The sequence below is a fragment of the Ambystoma mexicanum genome, chromosome 6p (genome assembly GCF_040938575.1).
Source record: "Ambystoma mexicanum isolate Mex_15411 chromosome 6p, UKY_AmexF1_1, whole genome shotgun sequence".
Lineage (NCBI taxonomy): Eukaryota > Metazoa > Chordata > Amphibia > Caudata > Ambystomatidae > Ambystoma > Ambystoma mexicanum.
This window is the reverse complement of record NC_090935.1, coordinates 863,548,933-863,569,820: the sequence shown is the minus strand read 5'-3', so window position 1 is coordinate 863,569,820 and position 20,888 is coordinate 863,548,933. Positions and strand designations below refer to the sequence as shown.

The following is a 20,888-nucleotide window of genomic DNA, read 5'->3' as shown; positions in this document are numbered from 1 at the left end:
GCTAAGCAGTCCACTTTTTAAAGTCCAATGAGCTATTTTCTTCACAGCTGTGACCATCTGTTGGAAAGATGGCCGCACATCAATTGCATAATCACCTACTTTGGTGCATCACGAAGGGTATGGTCATTTCTGCCAGAGGCATACAAAGTGTTAACCACATGTAGGGTCAGGCTAACTGATGCAAATACTCTCCTGCTGAAGATCTACATCCTCAGACTCTGAAATGTGGCAGGGCAAGGAAGGTTGTCGAATAAACGTCAGAACGAGATGTCTGAATCACCAGACTTCCCAGAGACGGGTGCTTGGACAGGAAAAATGGATACCTGGATGCGGGGCAATTCTTGTGAGCCATCATTTTAGAGAGACAACAGGGACAGAGGAGGGGTACATCAGATAGGCCCAATCTGCTCAGTGAAGTCTTTATTAAATGGCAGTAAAGTCTTCCATGCTCAAAGAGTCTTTAAAGGCATGCACATTTGTCTGTGTTTTGTGTGCAGGAAGACACAAAGAATCCACTGCTCTTGCAAATCCTGTGGAAAGATGCAATCTCACCACAAGGCAGGTGGAACTGCTTAAAATTCTATCTTAATAACGTGTCAGGGCCATTGGCATGTTATAAACCCTCAACCATTCCTCAAGATCAGGATCCTGTCGTGCTCCTGTTTAAATTCCATAGGGAGCTCATCCCTACCAATTACATGGCCCATTTCTAGGACTAACGGCACTATTTTGTCAGCACCACCAAATATGGTCTTGTACCTTGCCAATGCAAACAACCGAGGAGCAGGAACCCTGTCACAGGCACTAAATACAGTAGGTAAGGAGCCTGTGCCAGAGCAACAATCTGCAATATATAGGTACAGCAGCAGAGCTGGTAGAGGCGCAGCATGGTGCCACATGCAATGGTAGTGACATGAGGCCCCGGATACAGAGAAACATTTGGTAGCGTTTGTATATGGCCTTGATGTGAGGGTGTTGGCAGCAGGTAACCCTTCACGGTGTAGTGAAGGTGCAGCAGAGATCATTACTGGTGCTAGCGTTGGCAGCAGTGGTCGAAGTGTACGAAAAGAAGTAGTGGAACTATGTTCCCTACTGGCTTGCACTGCTCCCCACAAACCACATCACCACGCACCCTCCCACACACAATACAAATCCCAAAACACATGCTCCTGCTCTGTAGGGGAACGCTCATTACAGTGCACTGAAAGTGAAAGTTTCAACTTCTTCCTACACTTTTATTTAAAAACAAAACCATTCCGGAACGATTTCTTTTTAAAATAAAAGTATAGGAACTGTAAAACTTAATTAGAAGTAGTAGAGGAGCACCGCTCCCGACAGCTCCCGCCCACTTCGACCACTGGTCGGCAGCTGTTTCAATATGTCCTGAAACGAAGACCTGAAAGAACAAGGCCATCATCACAAACAAATATTCTCTCAAACCTGGCCAAGGAAACTCTCCAGGGAACAGGAAAGAGCATGGGGGCCCTGGATCAGGCACTAAGGAGAGGTGGGTGAGGAGCCTGTGTTGGAGCCACTCTGTGAAATGTATGGCTGCCAGCGGCAGAGCGGGGAGTGGTGCAGCATGGAAATGCATGCAATGCCAGATATGAAGAACAATTGGTCAACACCCATATCTGGCCTTAAGGTGTATGGTGGCAGGGATACCCATTCCTAGACCGACTGGTAGGTGGTGTACCAGACACTTTATTCCCTAAAAACAAGCCAATACTCTTAACAAAAATGAACAGGGAAGCCTTGAAGACAATATGGATGTGGGCCTCTAAATTACATATATCGGGTGCAGGATCCACTAGGGACCTCTGAAAATCATTTAATCATCAAACTTTGAACATGGTACCTGGAGGACACTAGCTCTGTGGTCCTCCCTTTCAGAATTCTCTCCCAGACAACACCATACCAGGTTTCCCTTCTAACCTTTGGCAGTCATTTCCACAGCAGCACTTCCCATCTGGGGGGTACTAAAAAAGATGAAGGAATGGAGCCATCTCTCTGTCTAGTTAAGCTACTGACCTCCATCCTGCCTCTCGAATAGGTATTGTCGCCAAGTTGCTGCCCCTGGGATTATGGCAGCAATCCATGGGCCAAACTACAGCTCCTCAACACTTGCTGCATCTGCCTTCAGGATGCCATTTTGCTCTCCACTCACCGAGCGCAGGGGACCCAGGCACCACCATCAGTAAGCAGGCCAGGAGAATACTCTCCCCCATAGGTCCCTTTTCCCTGCACGTCGCCAGTCGTTGCCCCTGCCGAGAGCTGTCCTCAACAATATCCCTGTCTGCCACTGGCCTGGTTGGAAGCAGGAAGTCAGACAGGAGTACGGAGAGATGCATTCAATCTCAAAATCTGCATGGCTCCATCATTGCATCATTAGGCATTTTAGGAACAAAGGAACTTGCACCATGCCAAAAAATAAATGTCTATATGGCCTGTCTTCACGAAAATAGGGTCTCAGTCATCAGCATTTGCTGTTAATATTAAAAATATTCCGGGGGGCGTGGCCTGAAGCGCCTACGATGCGGACGCTCCTCTAATGGCCTCCGTGGGACGCCCGCTGCCTCGCTGAGTTAGGGCAGCCATAATGTTGGACCAGGTGATTTAAACACAGTCGAGGCTCCATGAGACCCAGGAGCATGGGTGGCCGTACCTTCGTGGGCTGCTGAGGCGCGGTTGTGGAGATAGAGGCGATACTCCCACCGCCTCTCAACCCAAGATAGCGGACGGGTGCTCTGGGGACTGCCAGGAGCTGAAGATGGTGTGAGCGGGGGAGGGGCACCCGCCTCTGAAAGACAACTCGTCGGCCCCCTCTGCCGTGGACCTCCACACACACAGCACCTGTCACTGGAGGACCCCCCCCTGCTCTAAACCCTGCAAGCGGCGGCGAGCGCGCACGGCCCTGCCCGCGCACACCAGTGCTCCGGACCGGGCTACAGTTATCCCACATCGGATTGGGAGCAGCCGGGAGGAGAGAACCAGGGGACTCCCCCGCATGACCCGCGCAGCCTTGCCCACGGCCCTGGTTGCGCTCCGGACCAGCGTGGGGGAACTGGGGGATCCCCGCACGCAGCCCACACAGCCCCGCCGGCACCAGCTGGAGACATGTCGGTCCGGAGAGGAGGTGAGCGGAGGGAAGGGCATCCACCCCACTGAAACTCTCCAGGGCCCGTCCACTGGCAATCCGCCATAGACAGCGGCAGACAGCTCACCGAACAGCCCACACTAAACCCCCACTGGCGGGGGGGCCCCCTGCACTGCCTCCATGGCTCTCACCCCACTCAGAGGCACATTCAAGCACATCAGGGCGGGGATGCACCCGGATGCCCCCCTGCAACACCATCCAGCTACCCAAGACTGTCTGAGGGCTTCCCGGGAGACTAGCTGCATTGTCCCGCGGCAAGCTGTGGGCAGGGCTACAGGAGACAAGTAAGCCTAGCAGGCCCCCGGGAGGTGGGCCAATTATAAATCACCCAAAACCCTGCTCAGAATCAATGGCAACCTTTCGGCCCCCATTATGCTGTAGTGTGGAACCAGGCAGGGATGCCCGCTGTCCCCGCTTCTATTTGCCTTGATCATGGAGCCCTTCGCCCAACGGATTAGGCTGAACCACCTAGTCAAGGGTCTCCAAGTGGGCTCCTCACACCATAAACTGGCCCTCTATGCGGACGACGTCCTGCTGACCATCACAAACTCCCGCGTATCTATGGCACACGCTTTAGCAGAACTAAACAGCTATGGAAGGGTCACAGGATTTACCATTAACTTCAACAAGTCGGCAGCGCTGGGGATAGGGATATCGTCAAGAGAGCGAGAAGACCTAATCCCAAAGTGCCCGATACAATGGAAGACGAAGGCTATCGGTTACCTGGGGGTCCAGATCCCAGCCAGCCCAACAGACATTTACTGCGTGAACTTCCCAGAGCTCTTCAAAGAGCTGGAAACCGACCTGAAACGCTGGACGACCCAAGAAATATCCCTGATGGGCCAGATCACAGCGTGTAAAATGAACCTACTTCCGAGATTTCTGTATGCATGTTCCGCCCTCTCTGTGATGATTCCGACTCCAGCACTCCAGAACCTACAGAGGAAAATGCTACAATTCATCTGGAGAGGGAAAAAGGCCAGGATCCCTAGAGACACGATGCTGGGGAATGTAAAACTTGGTGGCATGGGGGTCCCAGATCTACAGAAATACCAGATGGCAGCCCAACCAGCTTACATCCAGGCATGGCAAACAATCACTAATCGCCCCAGATGGGTGGACATGGAGCAATCGCGCTTAGCTCTCCCCCTACGTTTTCTCCCCCATTTCCCGCCAGCGATGAGACTGCAATGGCAGGGATTATTATTAGCCACCAAACACACCATTGCCATTTGGGACAAAAGAAGATCCCAAGAGGACTCAGCCCCTCATCCCCGGTTTTTCTGAACCCAGCTTTCTCACCCGAGCAGGTCCCCAAAACCACAAAAACTGGATTGAGGGAGGACTGGAGACTGTGGGGCAGCTTTTCGTAGGAGGACAACCACTTTCCTACGAGCAATGCAAGGAAACCTTCCACCTCCAAGAAAAGGACAGGTTTACGTACCTCCAGCTGCGCTACTGGTGCACCCACCCACAGACACAACAAGCAGCGACTCGCTCCCCCACCCCCATAGAACTAACTCTCAAGGACCTACCAACCGGAGGCACGATCTCTGTGCTATACAAGCGCCTCCCGAAAGACTTTATCACCTCCAAGTCGTGGTGCATGGCACAATGGGAGGCAGACCTAGGCCATCCCATAGAGGACCAATCCTGGGTGGACATCTGGAGCTGCGCCCAATCGGCATCCGCTTATGTCACGAATAGGGAATGTGCTTACAAGATCTTATTGCTTTGGTACTACCCCCCTCTAAGACTCCACTATATAAACCATACTTTGGACCCAGCCTGCTGGAGACGATGCGGCCAAACAGGATCCTTTTTTCACATGTGGTGGACTTGTCCAAAAGCCCAAAGTTTCTGGAGAGAGTGTTTGGCGGCCATCGCAGAAATTACGCAAACAAAACTCCCTCTAGATCCCGAACCTATCCTCCTGGGCGGCCGGTTCCTGGGATTTACCCACGCGCAGGTCCTAAGGCTACACTGTTGTCCCAATGCTTGTTGTCGGGTAGAAGAGTGGTGGCCCGCACATGGAAATCTATAGAGGGCCGACTCCTGCCCCTCTGGTGGGTGAAGCTATTGGATGTATTAATTGCAGAAAAGGTGACTGCAGCTAGAGCGGGTCTCCTCCACTGCTTCCGGAACATTTGGAACCTTGTTCTTGAGTTTGATCGAGATTTCCCAGCTTAGACCTACAAACCCCAGCTGGCCAGGACGGTCCTAGAGAATTGGGTTGCCCCACAGGAGCAGGAGGGAGGAGTGGGCACTTGAAAATGGGACGAACGTAAGGAGGGTGGGGGGAGGGAAGAAACATACTCGTATAGTAATGCATACTAAATGTTGATAATATGTGGATTTGTTATTTTTCCTGCCTTGTTCAAAAATAAACATATTTAAATTAAAAAAAAAATATTCCCTTTTACCTCCACCCTTTATTGTGTTCTCAGAATTGTTGGCAATGTTATGATACCTAAAGAAAGTCAGGCACAGTGTAATCCAGGCTTCGAGGGGATTGGGTCCTCCGACGTATTCCATATCTATGACAGTAATCACCACAGCTGTGCTGCTTCAGAAAATCTTTCGGCGCCTGCGTCCTGTGTCGATGACGTCGATACGCTGTCCTCGAGGGCCTCAGTCGAGCTGACGTCACCGGATGTTATAAGTAGGACGCACGACGCCCGTAGCCTCAGTTCTGTTTTTTCCGCGAACGTGTTCGCTTTGGAGATCTCGGCGCGCCTCGGTTCTTCTGAGTTCTGTTCTTTCGGTTCTTCGAACCTGTTTGTTGTGAAGATTTCCATGATGTCTGTCTTCTTCCACCCCGCGGCCGGTTTTAAGAAGTGTCGGGACTGCGGGTCCAAGATGCCGTTGACAGATTCGCACAACGCCTGCCTCTGGTGCCTCGGTGAGGACCACGACACGGACGACTGTGTAGACTGCCAGTTGCTTACATCAAAGGCCTTGCGGGAGCGTAAGAAGAAGCTTTCTGTAGGTAAGGTGGCCAAGCCCCGTAAGTCGAGATCCACTGGGCTTTCGAGGAACGATTCGAGGGGCGGCTCTCCGCATCGTTGGCATAAGTCCGGGGGGTCTCGGTCCAGGAATAGGTCCCACCATTCCTCTGCCTCTAAGAGGCACTCACGGAAGCGCCGGCATAGGTCGCCTTCCCCGTTCTCGTCCGAGGACTCTGCCCGTCAGCGGGTAGTTTGTCCCAACAAGCATTCTACTCCTGCGGAATGCGATTAATTTCAGCAGGAGATGTTGGCGATTTTTCAGTCGCAGGGCTCTGGTCCGTCCGCGCCGTCGAAAGACGCCGGCCGTGACCGTGCTAGAGACGCCACTCGCACGCCTTCGGGCTCGAGCGGTCGACACGATCACCGGACACCTTCGAGGTCCCGGTCGGACAAGGATGGTCGCTCTAGACATGCCTGTTCCAGGTCCCGGTCCTCGACGACCTCGAGACCGTCAGAGCCTGTGAGGTCTTCGAAGAAGACATCGATGCCTTCGGCGCTGAGGTCGTCGAGGGACTCTCTCGAGGCTCCGCCTCCGAGGAAGCCGTCGAAGCTATCGGCGCCCAGGCTGTCGAAGGACACGCTCGGGGCTCGGCCCTCGAGGACTGTGTCGAAGCCATCGAAGCCGTCGGCGCCACGCTCGACGTCGATTCCATCGACGCCTTTCGAGGCTGCTTTTTCGGAGGTTCCCCGTGGCACGGTAGAACCCCTAGAAAGGCTCTGGCCAAGGCTAAAAATGTCTTTGTCCCTTTTTCTGTGCCCTCATTCCAGCCTCTGGATTATATTTCAAAGGTGGATGAAGGGTCTGAGGAAGGTATGGTTCCTGAGGAGGTACCTGCCGAGATTTTGTCTGGGCATAGCCAGACTGAAGACCTGAGATAGTCGTTGCATGACGAAACACCTCTACGGAGGTGGAGTTCTGTAGGCCTGAGCCTGGCACCCATGCCGAGTCCTCGTACCGGCGCCTTATGTCGAGGATCACGGAATACTTGGGGTGGTCTGCGCCACCAGTGGATTTTCTGCAGGATGACCTGACGGATATCCTCGACCAAGGACCACCAACTGACCCGGTACTGCCATTCCATATGGCCTTGCAGAGAAGGGTGGCAGCAGCTTGGACTGCTCCGGAGAGTCTCCCGGCAGTGAGCAAGTCTTTGCCGCAAGAATACCGCCCAGCCAGTAGCGACCCCTGCTACTTGACCACGCACCCCACTCTGGAGAGTTTGGTGGTGCAGGGGGCTACAGCCCCAGCAAAGCAGGCGTCATACCCTACCATCCCTCCTGATCGGGACGACAAGCGTTTTGATGGCTGGGCGAAGAAAGTGTTTTCTTCAGGGGTATGGCTTTACAGACAGCCAACTCTGTGTGTGCCTTGTCACGTTTCACGCATACTATGTGGAACTGTATTTCCTTAGCGGCTGATCATATTCCCGAAGGGGAGGAACGGATGGTTTTCTTGCTATTGTGCAGGATGGCAAGGATGCCATGTGTGAGTATGTTCAGTGGGGGGTCTGGACATGGCTGATTGTGTCAGCTGGTCCATGGCGGCGAGCACCGTAATACGCAGGTTTGCGTTGTTGCGGAAGTCGGGGTTTGCTCCGGATGTGCAAGCCCGGCTCCTCAACATGCCCTTTGATGGTGAACATCTTTTTGGCAGCAAGGCTGACGAGAGCCTTGAGAGGTTGCAGACCTCTAAAGCAGCAGCAAAGTCGTTGAGCGCTGCAGTTCGCCAACCTCGGCCTTTTCATCCTAGGGGACAGCAATGGAGGGGAGGTTCCTTTCGATATTACTCACCCTTTGGTAAATCGAGAGGAGCTGCAAGTCAAAGGGGCCACCGTAGGAGTACCAGAGGTGGAAAACAGGATATTCGAGGTGCCAAGGCCAGTCGGGCAGTTGCCTCTTTGACCTCAGGCACTGCCGTAGCCGCTTCAGCTCATTCATGAGGCCATGTCCCATGGTTCGCCGGTTGGGGGCAGGCTGGCGCAGCATCTTGTAGAGTGGCGTGCCATTACTTCAGATGTGTGGGTTCTGGAGATCATAGCCCATGGCTACTGTCTTCCTTTCCGGCAGAGGCTTCACGACAATCCACCAGGGAATCTCTCTTTGAAGAGTCCGGATCCGCTCCTTGCGCAGGAAATACAATCCCTGCTGGCGAAAGGCGCCATAGAACTGGTGCCTGTAGCGCAGAGGAACAAGGGATGGTATTCCCCTTATTTTTTTGATTTCGCAGAAAGACGGGGGATTGAGACCCATCATGGACTTGCGTGGTTTGAGCAAGCTCCTCAGGAAGGACAATTTCAAGATGGTTACTCTTTCTCAACTCCTCCAGGCCCTTCACCTCCAGGACTGGTTGGTGTCTCTCGACTTCAAGGACGCTTACTTTAATGTGTCAATCCATCCCAAGCACAAGAAGTATCTGAGGTTCGCGGTTGGTGACACGCACTTTCAGTTTCGGGTCCTGCCGTTCGGCTTGACCTCCACCCCAAGGGTTTTCACCAAGCTCATGGTGGTGGTGGCAGCGTATCTCAGGAAAGGGGGGATTCACGTCTACCCCTATCTGGACGATTGGTTGATCAGGGCGCGGTCTCCCGAGCAGGTCCTAGATCATCTGTCTGCACCTGCCACTCCCTTCACAAGCTGGGCTTCTCCCTCAATTAAAGAAGTCCCACTTGACGCCAACTCAGCAGCTCTAGTATATCAGAGCAGTGCTGGACACGTCCCTGGGGCAATGTGTCCCTCCCCAGGGGAAGGCTCATCACATTCTGCAGATAGTGCACAAGTTTCAACATGCCCAGAGTCTCCCAGCGTTTCGAGTTCTTGAGGTTGCTCGGCCTCATGGCATCCTGTATTCTTCTGATGCCAGATGCCAGGTTGCGGATGAGATCTCTGCAATGGGCCCTCAAGATGCAGTGGTCACAGTCCTCCAGCAGGATGTCGGACCCCGTTCAGGTACCGCCCTCTGTCGCCCAGGACCTTCTGTGGTGGGCCGTCGAAGGCAATCTGATGAGGGGGGCTCCATTTTGGCTGCCCTGGCCGGAGGTGACGATCGTGACGGACGCGTTTCCTCACGGGATGGGAAGCTCATGCCAACGCGTTGACAGTCAGCGGTTGTCGGTCTCCGTCGGAGTCCAGACTCCATATCAATCTGTTGGAGCTGAGGGCCGTCAGGCTTGCCCTGAAGGCTTTTCTGCCGACTGCGAGGGAAGAATGTTCCGATTCTAACGGACAACACAGTGGCCATGCACTACCTCAACAAAAAGGGGGCGGGGGCAGGGTCACTTCCTCCTTGCAGGGAGGCGATGCAGCTCTGGTTCTGGCCATCCAGCAGGAAATTTCGATCTCGGCAGTGCCTCTGGCCGGAGACAAAAAACGAGACAGCGGACGCTCTGAGCAGGCAGAGTGAGATCTCTCACGAGTGGGAGCAGGCTCAGGAGATTCTCCTGGAGATCTTCGCTCTTTGGGGGACCCCACAAGTGGATCTCTTCACCTCCAGTGTCAACCGGAAGTGCAAATAGTTCTGCTTGTGGGAATTTCCTCCAAGAGGAGCCTTAGGGGACGCGTTTGTGGTGGAGTGGTCCTTCCCACTGCTGTACGTGTTTCATCCAGTCCCCGTCATCCTGCAAGTACTGCAGAGGTTACGGAGGTTCGGTTCCCGGATGATCCTCATTGCTCTGGCATGGGCCCGGAGAATGTGGTATCCGGACCTTCTCGACTTGTCCATCTGCCTTCCACATCGTCTTCCCTACCGAGCCGATCTGCTCTCACAGGAGGGGGTCAAGTTCTGCATCCAGAGGTCAGATGCCTCAACCTTCACGCTTGGCTTCTGAAAGGTTGCGGTATAAGGATTGGGACCTCCCTGAAGACGCGATGGAGGTGTTGCTTTCGGCCACACGGCCTGCAACCAAGTCCCTGTACCGTTGCCGTTGAAGAATGTTCTGCGACTGGTGCAGGGTTAAGAATGTGGATCCTTTTTCATGTGACATTCCTGTGGTTCTGTCTTTTTTGCTTTCGTTAGCCCACAAGGGCCTGCAAGTGGGTACCATTAAAGGTTACCTGGCGGCACTGTCCATATTTAAGCGCCCGTCTGAGGAGTGTTCTTATTTCAAGATTCCTTTAATTTCTCAGTTTCTCAAAGGACTCACTAATGTGTTTCTGCCGTCACCTTTCCAGGTGCCCGGTTGGGATTTGAATCTTGTTCTGAAATTACTAATGGGTGCTCCATTTAAGCCTTTACATTCTTGTCCTTTGAGACTGTTAACCCTTAAAACTGTGTTTTTAGTTGCGGTCACTTCCGCTCGCAGAGTGAGTGAGTTGCAGGCACTTTCTGTTAAGCCACCCTTCACGGTGTTTCAAAAGGACAGGATTGTCCTTAGAGTTCGTCCTTCCTTTCTTCCGAAGGTTGTCTCGGAATTTCATTTAAGCCAGAAGGTCATTCTTCCGGCATTTTATCCTCCTCCGCATCCTGGTAAGGAAGAGGAGAGGCTCCATAGGTTGGATCCAAGGAGATCTTTTAAGTTTCTACATTTCACGCATGTCCCGGATCAGAGTGGACAATCAGCTCTTTATAGGTTACGCTGGAAGGTGTTTGGGACAAGCTGTTACTAAGCAGACTTTGTCTAGATGGATTATCTTGGCAATTTCTGAATGTTACCACTTGGCAGGTAAGGACCCTCCGGTAGGCTTACGGGCCCATTCTACTAGGGGTATGGCTGCCTCTACTGCCCTGCAGAGGGGTGTTCCTATTCATAACATCTGTGAAGCAGCCACATGGGCTTCGGTTCATACTTTTGTAAGATACTACTCCCTAGATTCTATCCATGGGTAGAATCTGGCCTTTGGCAAGGCGGTCCTTTACTCTGCAATTTAATTGGGCATTCTAAATTTCTATATTCTAAATTCTTTTCCCTCCTCCATATGTTGGTACTGCTTTGGGAGTCTGTCATTGATCTGGAATACGTCGGGGGACTCAATCCCCTCGAAGAACAAGTTACTTTCTTACCTGTTAACGTTCTTTCGATGGGATGGTCCGATGACGTATTCCATAACGCTCCCTCCCTACCTGACCCGCTACAGAATTTCTTATGCGATTGCAGCTTACGTTTCTGCAAGGCTTTCTGTGGTCATACTGGCAGAAGATTGGTGCCACACGTTCTGGGAAAAAACTATAACTGAGGCTATGGGCGTCGTGCGTCCTACTTATAACATCCGGTTACGTCGGCTCGACGGAAGGCCCTCGAGGACAGCGTATCGACGTCATCGATGCAGGACGACGACAGATTTTCCGAAGCAGCACAGCTGTGGCGATTACTGTCATAGATATGGAATACGTCGTTTGGACCATCCCATCAAAAGAACGTTACCAGGTAAGAAAATAACTTGTTCTTCTTGGTGGCATACTATTTTATAATGACTTGGGAACTCCATGCCAGTGTTCATCTGTTACTATGTTGCTCACACCACCTATATTCCGAGAGGTGAACTGGAGGCCAAGAAGCAACCTGTAGTGAATTTGGTGTCTGGATTTCAAGAAGGATGATTGAAAAACACTTATGCATTCCAATGAATGCATTTATAAATACATACTACCTATCAATTGTGTATTCCTACACTGAGTGACAGCTACTACTGTTCACTTTGTAGCATATTTGAGGAGTTTCTCTCTAGACCTCTATGTCACCATCCTTAGATCCCTTGTGCAGAGTCCAAGGATCAAAGATCTAACAGAACAGATGACGCAGACTTTACTGCTTATATACACTCTCAAGACAGAATCCTAGGTCAACAAACATGGGGTTTATTTGAGGGACACCACTCTTAAACAGGACAACTAAATAGAGTTTATCTGTTGCACCTAAACATTAATACAAAAATCTGAATATAACTGTTTCTGGGGGGAGACAATGTACACATCTTGGTGAATACAGAACAGGAAAAAAGTATGGAAATAGCGTCACATCGTAACCAGCTAATAACGCAAAGTCAGTGAGCACTAAATGTACAAAAATTAGTATTAGTCAAAGCAAAGGGAAAGAAAATATAAAAATTCGTATTCACACAAAAAACAAGTTGAATATAGTTTATCTAAACAGAAAGGTAGTCTAGAAAGCACCTGACGGAAAAATACTAATAATTTAAAAACCAAACGCTCACAGATCTTATATACATAATGGCCAAAAGACGGATTGCCATGGGGTGGAAAAGCCCCAGAGCTCCGCATATGTCCCTTTGATGGGGAGACCTTATGAAGTGGATTACAGCTGAAACTGCGGCGTGGGAACGGCTATCCATGTGCAGAGACTAGATTCCAACGAGGAACTACACCGTTGGGTGGCCCCGACGGTGCCCTTGCTCCACCCTGAGGTGGATGATAGTGAGCTGAGTGGAGAGGGTTGCCCGGACCTGGGCACGGACTCGAGAGGAACAGTGAACTAACCGTGGTCTTGAGGGTGAGGGGAGGGTGGGGTTGTGGTTATTACCTTGATATGCTTGACCGATCTCTAATGATAACGGTTTTTTGTTACCTTATGTTATTAAACCAATAAACAACCAAAACCTGTGTTAAATTTTAAAAATAAAAGATTTACTCTCCTTCCACACCAGGAACAATGCTGTATACCTACCTTTCTCAACTTGCTCCCGAGCTTGTTGATTGGTCATTCCAGGATATGGGCAAACTCCTAAACTGAAGGTCTCCCAGAGAAGAATCCCAAAACTCCAGACATCACTCTCAGAACTGTATCTCCCTATAACATTGAGAAATCAAAATTAAAACCATTACTTTTTTAAGGAAAATGTGAAACCATTTTGAAAAACGAAATATTCACAGCCTGATACCCTTTACAGAAGTTTTCAACAAATGTACTCTGTTGTTTAATAAGACAGGCTTCGCTGAGCACCTATATAACGGGCACTAACACATTTGAAAGGATTATTTGCATTTCTAAACAAGTTCATAAACATTGTCATAGCTCAGCATGCTTTTCAGGAGTGAAGCAACAAAATTACAAGTTACTCACCGTAGTTACTAACGTACTCTTAGTCCCCTTTCCTCCATACTGCATTGGCGTCCCTTCCAAGGGATGGGAGACAGAACCTTTTTCACCAGAAAAAAAGTCTTCCCCTTTAAATTTAGAGGTGCGGCACTGGGAGCACGCGCTGCCCTGACTCCAACCTACGGCTCCACACCTCAGTTCCCATAGACGCGTCGACAATAGATTAACATGCCTAATGACACCAGTTTTATTAGGGGGGAGGTTAGTGGGACGCATGGAGGAAAGGGGACTAAGATCTAAGAGTATGTTAGTCACTACAGTGAGTAACTTGCAATTACTCCTGTCCCCTTTTCTGCATACTGCATGGGCGATTACAACTGAGTGTAGCCCCAGGGTGGAGAGGAGACCCTCCTTAAGCAAACAGGTTTCTAAGAACCGCCTGTCCAAAAGCCACGTCTGATCTAGAACCGGCATCCAAACAGTAGTGCTTGCAGAAAGCCGAAGCGGTGGCCCATGTGGCCGCCGCCCTACTTATGATATCATATATTTTAGATGTATTGCGCTCGTACACAAGTGTTTCAGATCTCGACTAGGCCAGGGAGGGGAACAGGGGAGAACACAACACAACAACAACAACGATCTTACTAGGCCCAGCTACATTTAGAACACGGGATTGCATGGGAAAGGGAAAAGGGAAAAAGTGCATGGAAGGGGGAGAGTGGAAAGTGCGGAGCAGAGGAGAGCGGATAAATAATAATAAATAAAAATGAATTGAAAATGGAGGCAATAAACAGTGGTAGTGCAGCCAGAAGGTGGCAAGTGCTGTGTTTAAGGCAGTAGACTGGGTAAGTCTGATAAGTGCAGAAAAAGAAGAAAAGGGGGGGGGGCTGTATGGGTACAGATACAGTCCCCAGTGCAAGGAGTGGCCAGTAGGCAGTGCAGGAGGGTGGCAGTGAGCAGATACCTGGGCCCAGGGGACAGAGCGTGGCCATGTGCACAGTGCCAAGAGCGAGCAGATCAGCAGGGGAGAGGGGGAGTGAAGGCAGAAGCAAAGAGGAAGGTCTTGAGGTTCTTCCGGAACCGGAGATGGTTCTCCTCAAGTTTTTGATTGGCAGGGAGGCTGTTCCAGAGGGAGGAACCCAGCCGAAGATAGAGATCTAACCCCAGCTCATTTCTTTGAAAAACGATTTACCCGGAGGGAGTTAGAGGTAGAGGAGCTAAGAGCTCAAGAGGTGAGGTATTTGTGGAGGGATAGCTGAAGGTATTTTGGACCCAGGCCCCAGAAAGCCTTGTGAACTTATGACTTGCCAGGGGACATGCTGCTGGAAAGCGATGGCCGTTGCCTTGGCTCTAACCGCGTGGGCGTGTATGTTAGCCGGCAGTGGCTTGTGCTGTCCCTCGTAGACTTCTTCGATGGCCAAGACCATCCAAAGGGCTATGGAGGCCTTATACCCCAGTCTTGATCCTCCGAAGGTGACAAAAAGAGCGTCCGACTTGCGGAAACCCTTGGTGCTATCCAGATAGAATTTCAGGGCATGCCTGACATCAAGGCAGTGCAGAACTCTCTGCGCCTCGTCTTTGGGCTCTGCGAAAAACATGGGCAGCACAATTTCTTCGTTCAGATGGAATGCGGAAGGCACCTTAGGTAGGAATGCTGGGTGCATCCGTAGGACTACCTTGTCCTTGTGAAACGTAGTGTATGGCTCCGAGGCAACCTGGATTTCGCTGATTCTGCGAGCCGAGGTGAGGCTGACTAACAAGGTTGTCTTAATGGTGACCAGCATGATGTCCATGGACGCCATTGGTTCGAATGGTTTGTGTGCCCGGGCACCCAAGACTTTGTTGGGGTACCACATCTGGAATGCATTGCCCAGGGAGCCCGGGCCCTGACCCTGCCAGGAGGCAAACAGTTGGTACTTCCTGTTGCCCCTGGAGGTAACGAGGTCCACCTGAGGGTGACCCCACTTGTAAAAGATATCCTGCAGCACTAGGGTGTTCAACTGGCACTCATAGTTTCCCACTGCCAGTCTGTTGAGCCTGTCGGCCTGCAGGTTGGATTCCCCCGGCTGACTTCTCACATGCTGACTGCCAGCCTGCACAGTGGCGAGGATCTGGTACCTCCCTGCTTGTTTACATAGAACATGCTGCTGGAGTTGTCTGTTTGAATGAGGACGACCTTGCCCTCGATAACCATCAGAAAGAGCCTGAGCGTCAGCCAGATGGCCTTCAATTCCAGCCAATTGATGTGGTACTCCTGCCGGGTCCAGATACCAAGGATGCAGTGGCTGTCCAGAGTAGCCCTCCAACCCGCAAGAGAGTCTGTGGTGATGGTGACCTGTGGGGTAGGTTGCCGGAAATGCTTGCCTGTCCGCAGGTTGCAGTCCCTGGACCACCATGTGAGGTCTGGGTGAGGCGATGGAGGAACGTTGATCATCTCTGACTGATGACCTCGTTCCTGGTTCCAGGATGCTGTAAAGTGCAGTTGTATCCTCCTCATCTTGACTCTCGTATGGGGGATGGCCAAGAGGACTGCTGCCATGAGACCCAGTAGGTGTTGGCACCAGGCCGAGGTTACTTCGCTGCTGAAATTGATGGCAGTGATCTTGTCCTCCGAGGAGAAAAACTCTCTCGGAGCATGTGTCCCAAATTAGGCCCAAGAGGGTTAGTCTCTGCTTGGGCTGCAGCTGCGACTTCTTGAGGTTCAGTGAGAAACCCAGCTCGTGCAGTATGTTCTTAAGAGTGTGGGATGTATGACGCACGGCTTCCAGAGATGTTGCCCTGCTTCCGGATATGTTGCCCTGACGAGCCAGTCGTCGAGGTACGGTTAGATGTGGTGGCCATGCGACCTGAGGAGGGCCACCACTGTGTTCATCAGCCTGGTAAAGACCCTGGGGGGGGCGAGTTGAGGCAGAAAGGAAGCACCTTGTATTGGAAATGTTAGCCCATCATCCTGAATCGTAGAAAGGAACGATGAGGCTGCCAGATCGGGACATGTAGGTACCTGTCCTTCAGATCCAGGGAGCACATCCAGTCTCCCTTGCACAATGTCTCTGCTATCAAAGCGGACTTAACCATCTTGAATTTTTGCAGATGTAGTAGGAGGTTGAGGGTGGGTAGATCTAGCACAACCCTCAGCCCCGCCTTGTTGTTCTTCTGAATGGCGAAAATCCTGGAGTAAAAGCCCAAGCCTCGCTGGGAGGCTGGGACTGCCTGGCTCTCGACGAGCGACCGGATCGCCGCTAATAAAAGGAGTAGCTGTCCCAACCTGTGGGAGGGGAGGAGCGAGGAGAGGCTGGGATAGGGAGGCGGTACCCAAGCCTGCCCCCCACTGGAGACATGTGGTCCCAGAGGGGTGTGCCATGCCTTCTTTACCTCTGAGGCTGCTGCGGAGGAGGGGGACTGGAAAAAGCCCTTGCTCACCCCCCCTTTTTGTTGTTTGCGCCAATGCTGGGACGGCGAACGGTCAGGCTGCTTGGACATCTGCTCTTGGAAGCAGCGGAACCCTGCGCACGTACGTCCCTTCTCAGTGCGCTGCTGTGACTGGGTGTACGGTTTGGGCGTGGTCTTCGTAAGGATGGATACAGACTTGGCCGTTTGACAGCTGTTTTTCTTTTTATCCAGCTCCTCGTTCATTGTGGAGTGGAAGAGGTCACCCCCTTCGAACGGAAGATCTAAGAGACGTTCCTGGACATCCAGGTTCAATTTCGTAGCATAGAGCCAGGCCGTTCTTCTCATGTCTGTGGCAAGACAGATGGCACGGCCAGAGGTGTCAATATGGGCTATGGTGGACTCCATGATGTCTTGCGCCACAATATTGGCCTCTGCCAATCCTGCCTTAAATCGTGATTGAAATCTGCAATTTCCCACCAGAGCCTCTGGTTAACGGCTGCCAGCATGGCATCCACATTGGCTTGACGCAGGTGCAAGGACGCGTTGGAATACAGCTTTTTCCCGTACGCCTCCAAGATCTTCTCCCCCTTGCCTAGCAGCGCCGCAGAGGAGGAGGCTGAGGACGACTAAGGCTTGGAGTTCAATGATGCCGCAGCGATCACCGAGGAGTGTGGTTGAGGGTGGGCCGATAGCAAGAGTGTATCCCCCTCCATCTGCCTGTACTTGGCATCCAGGCTCTTTTACCGGCTGGGCTGAGTGGGGCTTGAGTCAACACTTTTTGGCCAAGGCAACAACGTCCTTCTGCATCGGGATCCCCGTTCTGGCAACGGGACGTAGCGTGAGGACTTCTGCGAGGACCCCCTCTTCTGGTAGCTCGACCTCGGGTTGAGGAAGGCCCAAGTACTTTGCCAGCCCTCCCAGACACTTGTGGAAGGCTTTGGCTGAAGACAGCGTGTCGTGTCCTCCTCCTCATCTGTGTCCACCTGCAGGTCTGGTTGGTCCGGAACGGAGGGGGGGGGGGTGCTAGTAGCCGAGGGCTGAGGTACAGAGACCGGAGCCAGAGGCTGGTACGGAACCGCCTGCACAATTGGTTAGGGGGCTGGGGCGGGCTGCTGAAGCTGAACAGGGACCTGAGGAGCCTTTATTGGGGCCTGCAGGCTCGGGGGCATCAGAGGGAGGAAGTCTCTGATGGCGTCCCTGAGGATGACCCCCATCGGTGGAGATTTAATGAGCCCGAGGAACTTTTCAAAGAACCTGTCCTCGCAGGCTGGATTGGTGGTAGGCGATATTGACAGGGTGTCAGGCGGCTGCTGGGGCCGGCGCGTGCCCTGCCCATTTGGACGCAGCAGGAACCTGCCTTGCGTGAAGGAAGAATAAGCTGTACACATACCTGGTTGATACCAGTTCCACCTCGACACATGGTCCTCCACCTGTCTTCCATGGAGCGGCGTCGGCCAGATGTCTGGATTTTCAGGTACGGCGGCCATTTTGTCAAGCTGCCTTCCACATGCCTGCGTCGTGTTGCTTGGCTCGCTGGGCCCCGCCCCATACTCTTGAGTGTGGATCATGGGGCTACCCTGCTCCTAAGGCCGCGGCCCAGGCGGCCTTTCGCCCTCGGCGGATCTGCCGGCAGAACTGCGCAAAGGCGCCCCCTCAGACATAATGGCGGTACTAGAGCATAGCCCCTCGGGTGAAGACCCGGGAAAAGAACCTTCTGGTCCCTCAGCACCGTTACCGGGAGGATCTACTGATCCCTCGGCCTGTCGGCTACAGCCTCGGTACTTGTGTTGGTACCAGGACCCAGGCAGATCCTCCAGCGCGGGCGAGTCCTCAGGAAGGAGTCTCCCTTGCGGGGTGAACTGGAAAAGAGCTGCCCTACCTTGGGCTTGGATCGATGATAGAGGAAGTCCTTTAGGTCCTCTGGAAGTGATCTCTGGAAGAGCTCCCTCCACCTGGATAGTCTGTTCTTCAGATACCTCGAGGAAAGCGCGTCACGCGCGGTACAAGCTTGCCAGCCGTGGTCTGGGCTAAGGCACGTAGGCAGAGGGCGTGGGAGTCTTTAGTCAGGAAGAGCCCGTCGCAGGATGGCCACCTGCTGAATCCTGTAGAAGTCGACATGCGCCGGGGAGGAGCGTGACGCCTGAGGACCGAGTACCTGAATGATAAAAAGACAAAAAAAGACAAAGAGAAGAAGTATCCGCGCGTGGAATTACATGGCTGAAGCCAAACCCAGGTCCACTGGTGAAATCGGCCTGTTCCCATCGATGCGGAAAAGGGGACTGAGGTGTGGCACCGGAGGGCAGCGTATGCTCCCAGGGCTGCACCCCTATGCGCCTCTAAATTTAAAGGGGAAGAAGGGTTTTTCAAGGTGAAAAAGGTTCTGTCTCCCGTCCCTTGGAAGGGACGCCCATGCCGTATGGAGGAAAGGGGACGGGACGTAAGAGTATACATCTTATAGAAGACAATAAAACAGGGGAATCCCCCTGCACTTCTCCCCTTTCCCCTCCTCTGCATTTGCGCGTTCTCAATGTCACCTGACCTAGTAGGATCGCTATTTCTGTCTTCCCTGATGCCCCTACCTTGCCTCGCCGCGCCTTGAAACACTTGTGTATAGGTGCGTTATAAATGCCATATCGTATCTTATCAGTTCAACCAAGTACTGCTTCAATATAAAGATGTATCCAAAAACAGATACAAACCCTCCTGCATAAGGGTCTAAGATCTGATGGGAGCCATCTTTGCTCTTTCTGTCATGTGACCGCATAAAATGACAAAAAGAGGAATGCGGAAATACCATTTTTTAAGGCTTTGTTATGGCATATCCTGTCACTCCAAAGAATACTGATCACTACCTGAGGCCCTCCATCAAAAATCAATCTCCCCCTCTGTGTTCCTCTCTCATGGCAAAGGGCCCGCAACAGCTTCCGGCATGCGGTGGATTAGACCATGGCAATTTACACTGGCTCTCAAGGATCAGGTGACATACTTCTGCTCCCCTTTATTCAGTTTCTCTAGAGCCTCCAGCCCTGGAGTTAATAATCACGGGCCAAAGCAGCTAAGGGCAGCTTGCTATTTAGTCCTATAAGAGAGTAAAGGCCTCATCACAAGTTGGGTGCTATCCCGGCGGTAAATGCACCTGAAAAACCGCCCAACACTATTAGCGTTACCACAAATCGGTCTGGCACAATTATCGCTGGATCCCGAGTTGTGGTGGCGCTGTTAATTCCCATTTATCTTGAGTCCATAGGACTGTATGCAGTCTTTTGGCGCTCTAACTGCTGGCGGCAATAGTGCCAAAAATGGGCGCAAAGCTGGAACTTCTCCAACTTTCTGCCCAAACTCGGGATTGAGGCGGAGCAGTAATGCGGCGGTAATAGCGTTGCTGCAGCATTTTTACCGCTCCGCCCAACCCCTGAGGAGGCCCTAGAAGGCCTAGCGAACATACCAGATGCAAGACTTCTAAGCCTTATGGTGCTCTCCAGAAGAGGTGGGGAGGAGGGGGGTTGGAAGAATAGCCAGATCTTCTGCTTCTTTACTCTTCGTTGGTAGTGTTACCAAGACCAGTTCCTAGTCCTCTGTTCTCTGCCATTCTTTGACCACCTGGTAAGCCACGGCACATTCACATCCTAACCACAAACCCCCTATCTTTCACTTGAGGACTCCCTAAACTCCCCTGATTTTCCCCCTAGTAGTACAATCCCCTCTCTCCACCCTCTTCCCATGCAAGCCTGATCATCTCCTCCTCTTCACACCACCACTTACAAACCTACACCCAATTCAAACTCAGCTGCACCTCTCATCACCTTGTAGGAGTTCCACTCTGCCCTCCACCACCTCTTGCCCTATCATTTAACTCACTCTGGGACTCTGGAATACCATGTCTGTCTGTAATAAAACTAGCTTTCTTAGTGACCACTTTGACTCCCTGTCCGACCACCCCCATTTTAATTATATGGTTATCGATTAGCATAGAAACATGGATCCTCTACAAAAAATTGCCATTCTTAAACACTAAATCCACTACCTTTTCTCACTCCCCTTGCATGCATCTAATAAGGCAGGGATGTTGATTGGATCAACAAAGCAGGTCCATCCCCCCATCAAAACTAACTGACCATCTCCACTCTTAATTACAACACTGTCCAAATACTCTGCATAATCCCCTCTTACCATCTTCCTTTAATAGGTGTCCCCTGGAATATTCAACCCCTTCTTCCATTATCTTGACTTCATGCTTGAATCTAAAGTCGCTGATGTACTCATGGGGGACTTCAATCTTCCCAACATGACTAATCACCACAAACGCCATCTGGACTCCACTCGCCCACCCCTCCATTACCAGAT

At 51.9% G+C, this 20,888-nt stretch overlaps 1 protein-coding gene across 4 annotated transcripts in view; it reads right to left on the bottom strand.

Annotated features, from left to right (window-relative positions):
* The window catches only part of FER (FER tyrosine kinase), a 2,139,903-nt gene that overhangs the window by 52,330 nt on the left and 2,066,685 nt on the right, over nt 1-20,888 (bottom strand). For all 4 annotated transcript variants that reach the window (XM_069625479.1, XM_069625480.1, XM_069625478.1 and 1 more), the window contains one exon: nt 12,783-12,905. In XM_069625479.1, coding sequence (XP_069481580.1) covers nt 12,783-12,905 — 123 coding nt within the window. The remainder of the gene's footprint in view (nt 1-12,782; nt 12,906-20,888) is intronic.